This window comes from Ostrea edulis, chromosome 9, assembly GCF_947568905.1.
Source record: "Ostrea edulis chromosome 9, xbOstEdul1.1, whole genome shotgun sequence".
Classification (NCBI taxonomy): Eukaryota; Metazoa; Mollusca; class Bivalvia; order Ostreida; family Ostreidae; genus Ostrea; species Ostrea edulis.
Genome location: NC_079172.1, coordinates 72157640 through 72170071, shown reverse-complemented (window position 1 = coordinate 72170071; position 12432 = coordinate 72157640). Strand labels below are relative to the sequence as shown.

At 34.2% G+C, this 12432-nt stretch overlaps 1 protein-coding gene across 7 annotated transcripts; it reads left to right on the top strand.

The window, feature by feature from the left end:
* Window positions 1-4142: 4142 nt before the first annotated feature.
* On the top strand, window positions 4143-12176 carry LOC130050449 (uncharacterized). 7 transcript variants are annotated; one of them, XM_056150564.1, is made up of 4 exons: window positions 4177-4470; window positions 5325-7636; window positions 10373-10452; window positions 11807-12176. In XM_056150564.1, exons 3-4 carry the CDS (start codon window positions 10383-10385, stop codon window positions 12034-12036), a joined length of 300 nt encoding a protein of 99 aa, XP_056006539.1. In that variant the 5' UTR covers window positions 4177-4470; window positions 5325-7636; window positions 10373-10382; the 3' UTR covers window positions 12037-12176. The 7 variants fall into 7 exon arrangements, with proteins under 7 accessions (XP_056006542.1, XP_056006539.1, XP_056006536.1 ...); XM_056150561.1 differs by lacking the exon at window positions 4177-4470 and adding an exon at window positions 7696-7974 and having other exon boundaries at window positions 7307-7403; XM_056150567.1 differs by lacking the exon at window positions 5325-7636 and having other exon boundaries at window positions 4143-4470.
* The last annotated feature ends 256 nt before the right edge of the window (window positions 12177-12432 follow it).

Genomic DNA, 12432 nt, shown 5'->3' with positions numbered 1-12432 from the left:
AGCGATCTACGTGAGCGGATCAAAGGATCTGATTTTGATCAGATTTACCTTAGCCGACCCCAGAGATCATGGTGTGAGCTAACTTGAATCTACGTTTCATCTAGACGCTCGCATACTATTTTCACATTCCTTTATATTTCTATGTAAAAATAAACTTTGTGCGACTCCGTCTTGCTCCCATGTCTCAAGCTTTAAACAAAATTGACCTACATTAGATAAAGATGTTTCACAAATTGTAACCTTGTTGATCTTAAAGAGGTTTACTCCTGATATTCGGAGTAATGTCAATTTTTGGGGGAAGTGTATTTTTGATTTCTACATTGAAGGAGAATTAGGAAATTAAAAAGAAACACTGGGGTCGCATCGCTTGTTATTGAGCTACAGTGTTCTAAACATGACCTCTTTGGGCTTAAAATTTATTCAATTAAACTTGATTTGTCTGTTGATGTCAACACAACATAAATAACACAAATCAATCATTGCATGAAATGGATACATTTATAATCATGTCTTCTAACACTACAGATTTTTTTTTTTTAAAGTTCATTGGAGAAAAAATGACCTTTTTGCACTAAATATACGGGAAAAAAATCTTGATATTAAATAAAGGACATATTACGAATAATGTCAGTTTCTAAAATTTCACATAATTTTCTAGGTCTTGTCTTAAAATCTAAAAAGGAACTTTAAAAAATGGGGGTTAGACACAAAATATTTAAATAATTCGCAAAAATACTGAATTTTAATACAAAATTTCGAGTGAATTAATTTAAACTTTTTTTTAAGAATTAGTGTTCTGTTTGGAAAAATATATCGACCAAATTGATAAATTACTAGATTTAAACTTGTTCCAAATCTCAACTACTTGTATCATAAATTATAAAACTGAAACAGAACCTGTAATATCACGAAGATTTAGAACTTTTTGATTAATCAATCCTTCCACCACAAAATATAGTCCCTGCAAAACCCTTTCAAAATTTGAATTGACACATTTTTTTCATTGGATTGGGTTTAGTAATATATGTGTACTATGTTTGCAGCAATGGGATCGGTATTGAACCAGTAAATTCTTAGTTGTAGCATCCTGTGCAGTTGTGCTCAAAAACTCAGGAGCTAACTTCAAAGAATATTCCTATGCATTCCAACATGAAGTTGTTATGTTTTTAATTAATATATAAATTAACACAGACATGTAGAGGAATAGTTAATCGATTAACACAGACACATAAAGGAATAGTTAATAGATTAACACAGACATGTAGAAAAATAGTTAATAGATTAACACAGACATGTGGAAAAATAGTTAATAAATTAACACAGACATGTAGAGGAATAGTTAATAGATTAACAAAGACATATAGAGGAATAGTTAATAGGTTAATACAGACATGTACAGGAATAGTTAATAGAGTAACACAGACATGTAGAGGAATAGTTAATAGATTAACAAAGACATATAGAGGAATAGTTAATAGATTAACACAGACATGTAGAGGAATAGTTAATAGATTAATACAGACATGTAGAGGAATAGTTAATAGATTAACACAGACATGTAGAGGAATAGTTAATAGATTGACACAGACATGTAGAGGAGTAGTTAATAGATTAACAGACATGTAGAGGAATAGTTAATAGATTAATACAGACATGTACAGGAATAGTTAATAGATTAATGCAGACATGTACAGGAATAGTTAATAGATTAACCCAGATATATAGAGGAATAGTTAATAGATTAACAGACATGTAGAGGAATAGTTAATAGATTAACACAGACATGTAGAGGAATAGTTAATAGATTAACAAAGACATATAGAGGAATAGTTAATAGATTAATACAGACATGTACAGGAATAGTTAATAGATTAATGCAGACATGTAGAGGAATAGTTAATATATTAATACAGACATGTAGAGGAATAGTTAATAGATTAACACAGACATGTAGAGGAATAGTTAATAGATTAACACAGACATGTTGAGGAATAGTTAATAGATTGACACAGACATGTAGAGGAATAGTTAATAGATTAACACAGACATGTAGAAAAATAGTTAATAAATTAACACAGACATGTACAGGAATAGTTAATAGATTAATACAGACATGTAGAGGAATAATTAATAAATTAACATAGACATCTAGAGGAATAGTTAATAGATTAACATAGACACGTAGAGGAATAATCAATAGATTGACACAGACATCAAGAGGAATAGTTAATAGATTAACACAGACATGTAGAGGAATAGTTAATATATTAATACAGACATGTAGAGGAATAGTTAATAGATTAACACAGACATGTAGAGGAATAGTTAATAGATTAACACAGACATGTAGAGGAATAGTTAATAGATTATGCAACAGACATGTAGAGGACTAGTTAATAGATTAATACAGACATGTAGAGGAATAGTTAATAGATTAATGCAGACATGTAGAGGAATAGTTAATAGATTAATACAGACATGTAGAGGAATAATTAATACATTAACACAGACATGTAGAGGAATAGTTAATAGATTAATACAGACATGTAGAGGAATTGTTAATAGATTGACACAGACATGTAGAGGAATAGTTAATAGATTAATAAAGACATGTAGAGGAATAGTTAATAGATTAACACAGACATGTAGAAAAATAGTTAATAAATTAACACAGACATGTAGAGGAATAGTTAATAGATTAACACAAACATGTAGAGGAATAGTTAATAGATTAACACAGACATGTAGGGGAATAGTTAATAGATTAACAGACATGTAGAGGAATAGTTAATAGATTAATACAGACATATAGAGAAATAGTTAATAGAGTAACACAGACATATAGAGGAATAGTTAATATATTAATACAGGCATGTAGAGGAATAGTTAATAGATTAATACAGACATGTAGAGGAATAGTTAATAGATTAACACAGACATGTAGAGGAATAGTTAATAGATTAACACAGACATGTAGAGGAATAGTTAATAGATTAACAAAGACATATAGAGGAATAGTTAATAGATTAATACAAACATGTAGAGGAATAGTTAATAGATTAACACAGACATGTAGAGGAATAGTTAATAGATTAACACAAACATGTACAGGAATAGTTAATAGATTAACAAAGACATGTAGAGGAATAGTTAATAGATTAACACAGATATGTAGAGGAATAGTTAATATATTAACACAGACATGTAGAGAAATAGTTAATAGATTAACAGACATGTAGAGGAATAGTTAATAGATTAACAACGACATGTAGAGGAATAGTTAATAGATTAACAGACATGTAGAGGAATAGTTAATAGATTAACACAAACATGTAGAGGAATAGTTAATAGATTAACACAGACATGTAGAGGAATAGTTAATAGATTAATACAGACATGTAGAGGAATAGTTAATAGATTAACACAGACATGTAGAGGAATAGTTAATAGATTAACACAGACATGTAGAGGAATAGTTAATAGATTAACACAGACATGTAAAGGAATAGTTAATAGATTAACACAGACATGTAGAGGAATAGTTAATAGATTAACACAGACATGTAGAGGAATAATTAATAGATTAACACAGACATGTAGAAGAATAGTTAATAGATTAACACAGACATGTAGAGGAATAGTTAATAGATTAACAACGACATGTAGAGGAATAGTTAATAGATTAACACAGACATGTAGAGGAATAGTTAATAGATTAACACAGACATGTAGAGGAATAGTTAATAGATTAACACAGACATGTAGAGGAATAGTTAATAGATTAACACAGACATGTAGAGGAATAGTTAATAGATTAACACAGACATGTAGAGGAATAGTTAATAGATTAACACAGACATGTAGAGGAATAGTTAATAGATTAACAGACATGTAGAAGAATAGTTAATAGATTAATACAGACATGTAGGGGAATAGTTGATAAACGAACACAGACAATAAAATGTATTTTATCGCTTGTTGATTGATTACTCAGACAAAAGGACAATGTCAGGATCCTCAAAGTCGAAGAGACATTGTTGTTTTTTAAGAGGAGTAAGAACTGTTAATGATATTATGTCACAGTGCCTGGAAGTCACGTGACAAATACATCGTGTACGCATAACACAAACGATAGAAATATCACATCTCATTTACAATCACACAATTGTATGCTTGTCAGTGACATGTATAAAAGTGATTGGTGAACGCAATCACTTCGTTGTCGTGTGCGTTTTCTTTTCCCCACTAAGTCGAGTTTAATCATGTTATCGTGAGCGCAGACAAATTGCCTATCGCTGGGGTTTGATAGCCATGATATGTAACTATCTAAGGCGCTCACACCCCCTACAGTTCTGTAATATATAAAGCACCTATTGGAAATGATACCACAGCAACTCCTTACCGCCCATTAATATTCCCTGAAATCACAGATGTCAGGAAAGCCATTCTAAACAGGATTTGAAATACTAGGTAAGCTCAATATTAAAGCACTTATTGTTACGAAAAGTAAAATACCATAATATATTTGAGCATAAAAAGTATGATGAAACTCTAATACAAATCCGATATGAGCATGGCGTTATAGTTGTTTTCCTGTCTTGTTCTCTTTGATTAGTAAGATAGAAATATGTTTTCATAATATAGTTTAATACCCATTCGTTCTCTAGGTGTGGTGTGAACGGTTCTGATTACTTTGTTCCTGTCTGTTAATTAAACAAATGATAATTAATAAATTGCTTGTTACTTTCACTAACGCTGTGCATCTATTATAAAACAACAGTTCACAATTTGATTTACAACTAGTTTCTTCTCGAAGGAATCTTCCAAATTAATATACGCAGTGACCCAGTTCTGGGGAAGGGGGGGGGGGGGACAAAATTTGTAAAAACATAATGTACACTATATATCAATAGTTTCTGTGAGGGATTCTTAGAAAACCTACATCTAAAAAAAATCTGCTAAAAAAATTATATGGGAAATTCACTGATTTCTTTAACAAAGGAATGAAATTAATCGTAGCAATTTGACTAACTTTAAAACAGATACTATAACTGAATCATCGGGAATATAATCATGAGGGTCACTTAATCTAAATAGCCGCTTGGGATACGCTTGTATTTCTGGGGAACTACAATGTTTGATACTTTTAAACACATTTTATTAGTTATTAAGGTCGGCGAATTTATGATGTTTTTGATAGAAATCCTCCCAGACTAAGCTAATTTTCAATAATAATCTAATATTTATTGTAGGAAATCTCCGTAATTCTCGCGAGCAGGGAGGTATCTTATCACAAAATCAGTAATTTCTGCTATTTCTTCTAGTTACAGAATCGATTCTATATCTTTTCTATTTGAAATCGTCCTGTACGAGTTGAGGAGATACATGCCGAGGCGTTGGGTTCCGTATCGTGGGGGACCTGCCACGTTCACTCGATAAGACATACGTAGCTATAGATACTCAATATGAGTCATTGTGATTGGACAACTGAATATCAGAGTGTTACGTAACGCGTAAACACAGAGACAAACAAGGATTTTCCAGTTCGTTATTTAACTGTATTCACAATCCAGGAGATCAGAAACTAACGTTCAGCTCTCACATTTTGGCGAACTGGGCGAGATTAAAATCCAGAGGAAGCGAGATCCCAACTTTGATGTGAATATCAAAACTTCACCAAAATGAAGACTGACTAATTATGTGTTTTAAGTCGTAAATATTTATTTTGAATGATAATAAAAACGAAAATATTGCTTCTACTGATAAGATAGAATTGTGGTTTAAGTTTCCCCGTGCCTGGTGTTAACTGAAGAATATCAAAACAAGCGAGAGAATCTAAAGAATAAACCAAAACATAGAAAATGATTTACAAACACTTTGCGAGGAATTTTTCCACCTCATTTCTCGTGGAGACGACCAAGTGGAATCTCCATTATCTGTAATGCACACTCATCAAAAGGGAACTTCCGTGTTCTCCCAGGGCAAATGGCGAAGAAAATATTGCTAAGAAACTTTAACAAAACAATCAAAACAGAATTTTCCCTAACAAAATCATTAGAACCTAAGAAATGACCCCGATATCTTGTCGGGTGGTCGAGGTTTTCATTTCATTTCCTCCAATGATTTCTATCTGGATGAAAAATTACAAATTCAAACGGCGATTTTGAACAATAGTGTGACGTTTTAGTACACGTGGTATAAAAAATCCAATCTATTGGAATCGCTGCACTGTCATCTAAACTCTTAGGATTCTACACTACTCGTATTTGATAGTAGCTGTAGGCAACTTGCCACAGGTCCCATTATTGTGTAGTTAGAGTTTCAAAACGAACGACACCGTTTAGTTTTCATGGATGTATGGTTGATATGTCTCTGCTCATACAAACCAAAAAATGGCTGCATGGATTGATTATATAGATATGTTTTGTTTTTGTTTGGTAATGAATGATATGTACAAATATAAAACCTGATATATCAGTAATACTTTCGCTTGCATTCTAATATTTGCCTTTTGTATATGTTCTAAATATGTTGAAATATTCACACAACCCCATCACACATTATCATCACCATTGTTTTATCATTATTTTGTATGTACATGTAAATGACGAATCGCATATGTATGTTATTGCCATAACCATAACACGATTCTGATTTATTAATGTAAAATAGGTGACGGATTTATATAAGTGCTAGCACTTGTTTCCGAATCCTGTTAATTTTGCATCTGTTTGTATGTTTCATGTAATGCTTCATTTAAAAAATATAGTTTAAACCAAATATAAAATTCCCAAAAGTTAAAACAAAAAATAAGGGACTTATAAATTTTCTATGATATTCAAAAGATAAGATAAATTATCCATCCCATTAAAACTCCATATAAATTTTCCACGCGTTTTGGGACTTTTTGAGAATTGAGAAATCATGGAAATAAATTACATTCCACCCGGTAAATGGTATTCATTTTATAGATAAAAACATCAATCTAGTTTTCATTTTTAATTATTTTTGAAAACACAGTTTGTTTGTAGCAAGTGTCGTGAACAGACAGTACGTGCGCGAAACATTACAGGAACATCAAGCATGCCTGCAGCCCCTGTTAGCTCTGTCTCATCCACGAACGCTAACTTTTGGCCGACATTCGCCCCTGCCAAGCCAAGTGTAAATGAGCAATTTGTTGTATTTTGCACATCATTTTGAGAACGCCAGTCTGATTTGATTTATGAGGTCTATTCCGGTAGCTATACGTTGGCACCAGATGTTCCAAGGCGTATATATACATTAACAGATTTTGCGTAATTAGATATTATGTAAGAAATTCAGTGTTTTGTATGCGATTTGTTGAAACAATAGATGTGATATGAAGAGAGTTGGTGGGGATCAAACATGAAATCGCTTTAAATGTACGCGTAGTTAGCTTAGATACCAGAATTTATATCAGACACCATTCAGTTAGAAATGTTTTATTTCAAGCAATCTTTTATTTAATGTCATTTATTCGATAGAAGGTTGGATAATGTGTATGATTATCATTCATACAGTTCTAAAACAACCCTGCCCATTTATCCACTGACTATACTTAATTTAAAAATCGTTATATTTCTTAACGTTAAGGGAAAACAAATGTATAATTCAGGTAAGTACTAAATAGAATTACATGAAACTAATTAGAATGCGTGACGTTCCATTTTTTAGGGAGTACCAACAGGATTATAAAACTTTGAAAACAAAAGAATACGGGTGCAGATGTAGCATTAATATACAAGATACAAATTAGAGGGTGCACGCACGTGCAACTTGTTGGTTTGGTCACTGTGGTGAGTTTTTACAAGTGTTGTTACCGCGCTAGCTGTTGTTGTTATTGATGTTGGCAGTTGTAGCGACCTTTGTGTAAGTTAGGATTCAGTAACACCTTCTCGGTTCAGAGGAGAAATCAGCCCACGAGAGGAGGCAGAGGAAAAGCGAGACTTAGTGGTAAGTAAATCTCTACCGGTGTAAGGCGAAATTCGTAACAAATTCGTAACAAAATTCTGCTGAAAATGAAAAAAAAAGAAAAAAGAAAAAAAGAATGGCAAAGTGGTTGGGTATTTTTTATGTTTTGGTTTTGGTTTTTTGTTTTTGTTTTGGGGTTGTTGTTTTTTTTTAATATTATTAAAAAGTATGTGGTTGCAATAAAATAAAGAATTTTTATGTATATGATAAATCAAATAATTTCAAAATATCCAACACATTCACGAACATCAACATTTAATAATGGGTTAGTGTATGTATTAGATTTCATAATAATGAATTCAAACATCAACATTTAATAATGGGTTAGTGTATGTATTAGATTTCATAATAATGAATTCAAACATCAATGATTCCAATGTTATTAGTTACAACTGTTTTGATTGGACAAAATTAAAGCTGAACGATAGTTTACACACCAATAAATCCGAAAACGCGATTTATTCATACACGCCTGAAAAAAATAACATAGTGAGGGGAAACTATTCAAATTTTTGCAATTGTTAACAAGTGAATGAATTGGAATTATAAGAATCAAACATTCTTTTTGACGAATTTATTATTCATTCAGTTTGTGAGTAAAATGTCCGGAGTTTACACATCGATAAATTCTTCAAAAAGAATGTTTAATCCTGTAGTATTCTATTAATTTCTAACTAGTATGAGTACAAGTAAGTAGAAAGAAGTTATACTTTTATTTGAAAGTCAGTTTGTGACGGCCTTGGGGTTATTTTTTAAGGGTGGATAGTTTAAGTGCGGGTAGCGTTCCACGGCTAATTTAAATGTTGTACCTCGGGTTTCCAAGGACATTGACTGGTACAAGTATGTACATGTACTTTGTCGGAAAATGCTGGTATCAGTACAAATCTTGAAGTATTGTGAACTGACGTAAAACGGGGAAGGGGGCTGCTTGATTCCTATCTCAAGAATAATACAAACATCAAATGTATCGGACCATATGGAAGAAAAAAACATTACCGGTACCTCCTAATTACGACTTCATATAAAGACACATATCGTCGTTTTTCAAAGGGGGGGGGGGGGTAATGTGCGTGATATAACATGTATATAATGTATAGGTTGCTATAATCGTAAACACAGCTAGAATGCCCATAGAATTTTTAATGCATCTACACTGAACCCTTGTCACTAATTACTTAACTACGGTTTTGTTCTAGTTTTTGTCTATACAGAATGTAGTTAATGGATTTGTAGTATTGTTACAGAGCGGCCCGACATTTCCTCTCTCAGATTAAGGTTACGCTGCTCCCAATCATCGCTGCGCGCTAACATCAGCAGTCTTTTATTTCTCTCGTTGCGTTCATGACAATGCTCTCTGTTGCCATCTCGCTATAATACTACTCAGTAACACTTATTATATACATCTGTTACGGTGTTTCTGATTGTCAAATTTCTCTGTTGTTAACCTAGCCATACCATCAGTAGGTTCAGATTTCAATTGATTTTCAGAGAATTTACGCTTCATAATTAATATATTCCTCTGAAACAAACGTTGTCTAAATATGCTACAATTTCGGGGGCGCTTATCGTGAGCAAACAAACACGGAATGGAACAAATGTCAGCAATATATTAATGTAGAAATATCAACGATAGGCGTACGAAATCGATTTCTGAATTTTAAAAGTTACACAATGATACTTGTATGGTAAGTAAAGGGGGGGCGTCATTACTACATGTATATACATGTACGGTAAGTAAAGGCGGGGGGTCATTACTAAATACATGTACGGTAAGTAAAGGCGGGGGGGGGGGGGTTTACTATATATATGTACGGTAAATAAGGGCGGGGGGGGGGCGTCATTACTATAGGGGTATGTACTGGTCTGCCTGAATGTTTCCAAAAGATAGTCATGGCGAATATTATAAACATGTCTGGGACGTTAACTACATGTACTACACACTTCTGTGCGCATATCGAACAGAAAACGAAATGGAATTTTTTTTTTTTTTTTTTTTTTTTGGACACAAAATAAGGAGGGCCTTTCTCGGCAAGCACCTGCAGACTGGATCTACTGAATGTTGCATCATACTTCAATGTGTTGGCATGTATACGTCAGAGATATGCAAAGATATAGATATAATTTGTTGTGAAATTAAATACACACAGCACGCGTTAGAAATAAACAGTATTGGCGGAGGTCCGTTGGTTACAGAGTCTGGGGTGAACCTGGCGAAATCTCCATTGATGAGAAGCTTCGCAGTTCTGCATGCCAAATATTGTATTTCTAATTTTGTTTCCGATTTCCGGAATTCAACAGAAAATGAATCCCAATCGCATCTCAGGAAACCATAATTTTAAGAAATCGTGGAAAATGAGGTTTTATTATATATATTTTTTAGATTAACAGTGATGGAATCTCTTATCGACAGTCTGAACCCAGAGAAATGGGGAGAGGTCTCGGCAGCTGACAGAGGAGATGGTAAGTATCGGGGTGGGGGGGGGGGGTGGGGGTGTTGGGGGGGTGTTACAATGTCGATATGTGCCAAATAACCTTGTGACATGGGGGGGGGGGGCGTAAATGTTGCTTTTCTGCCGAAGCAGAATGGAAGTGTAAATAGAGTGTGTAAAGTACTGAGGGAGAATGATAGTGTAATACAGACAGTTAGTGTAAAGTACTGGAGCGGAATGAGAGTGTAATACAGACAGTTAGTGTAAAGTACTGGAGCGGAATGATAGTGTAATACAGACAGTTAGTGTAAAGTACTGGAGCGGAATGAGAGTGTAATACAGACAGTTAGTGTAAAGTACTGGAGCGGAATGAGAGTGTAATACAGACAGTTAGTGTAAAGTACTGGAGCGGAATGAGAGTGTAATACAGACAGTTAGTGTAAAGTTCTGGAGCGGAATGAGAGTGTAATACAGACAGTTAGTGTAAAGTACTGGAGCGGAATGAGAGTGTAATACAGACAGTTAGTGTAAAGTACTGGAGCGGAATGAGGGTGTAATATAGACAGTTAGTGTAAAGTACTGGAGCGGAATGAGAGTGTAATACAGACAGTTAGTGTAAAGTACTGGAGCGGAATGAGAGTGTAATACAGACAGTTAGTGTAAAGTACTGGAGCGGAATGAGGGTGTAATACAGACAGTTAGTGTAAAGTACTGGAGCGGAATGAGAGTGTAATACAGACAGTTAGTGTAAAGTACTGGAGCGGAATGAGAGTGTAATACAGACAGTGTAAAGTACTGGAGCGGAATGAGAGTGTAATACAGACAGTGTAAAGTACTGGAGCGGAATGAGAGTGTAATACAGACAGTTAGTGTAAAGTACTGGAGCGGAATGAGAGTGTAATATAGACAGTTAGTGTAAAGTACTGGAGCGGAATGAGAGTGTAATACAGACAGTTAGTGTAAAGTACTGGAGCGGAATGAGAGTGTAATATAGACGGTTAGTGTAAAGTACTGGAGCGGAATGAGAGTGTAATATAGACGGTTAGTGTAAAGTACTGGAGCGGAATGAGAGTGTAATATGGACGGTTAGTGTAAAGTACTGGAGCGGAATGAGAGTGTAATATGGACGGTTGGGGCGGAATGAGAATGTAGGGCGATTACGCTTCGTACCCGAGATAGTGGGGTACATATTCAAATCTTTTTTATCACTCTCATATATGTTACTCTAACCAATCACACCCATCGTTTGAAAACTGACACATGCGCAGTATCATTACAATCTCTGAGAAGGGGAGAGGAGTGTTTGTTTGTTTGCTGTTACATATATATAAAGACAATTTGATTTTTGCTGCAAAGTAATTCTATTTCACTTTCCTTTCTGCCAGGTTTTGTGGAGTACTCCGTCAACAGAAATGCCAAACAGGTGGATGCCAACACCCTGGCTCTGATGATCGCAGATGACTCCGGCAATCCTAAAACCGTCACGCTTTGCTTCACACTACCCAACAAAAACCCGGTCAAAAGCGTCAGTCGTGCAGAAATAAAGCTGGATGCAGAAGGGACAAAGATCCTGGGAATTGACCTAGATGGCGATTGTGTAGTTCTGAAGAGTTAATCACGTGACTGTTGACACAAACTGCACTTCCTGTTTTGGCCGTATTTTCACCAGCCCTGTTGCTATCCTCTTTTTGTACATAAACATCATTGGATTGTACTAGTCTAGCAGACCTTGTGAATAAATTATTTTATCTATAATGAGATGAGTACTGCTAATATAAAGGATCATAACACATGAAACATAATGTTTCAATAACTTAAAATAAATGTTGAAAATGAATTTCATGCAGTGGCCAAATTTTTTTAAAGTGAGTCAACTGCCTGGAAAGTCAATTTTTATTTATTATGCATGTACTTTTCACCGACATAACGATCTCTGCCTGCCGCGACGCGGGACCTCGTTTTTCGAGGACCCGTGACTCTTCTAAATGCTGAGCGTTTGGTGAAAGTGCAG

Excerpts from the sequence above, each read along its gene's own strand:
- LOC130050449 (XM_056150567.1), top strand. The coding sequence starts at position 10,383 with ATGGAATCTCTTATCGACAGTCTGAACCCAGAGAAATGGGGAGAGGTC. Across the intron at positions 10,453-11,806 it reads GGCAGCTGACAGAGGAGATG|GTTTTGTGGAGTACTCCGTC; the intron begins GTAAGTATCGGG and ends CCTTTCTGCCAG.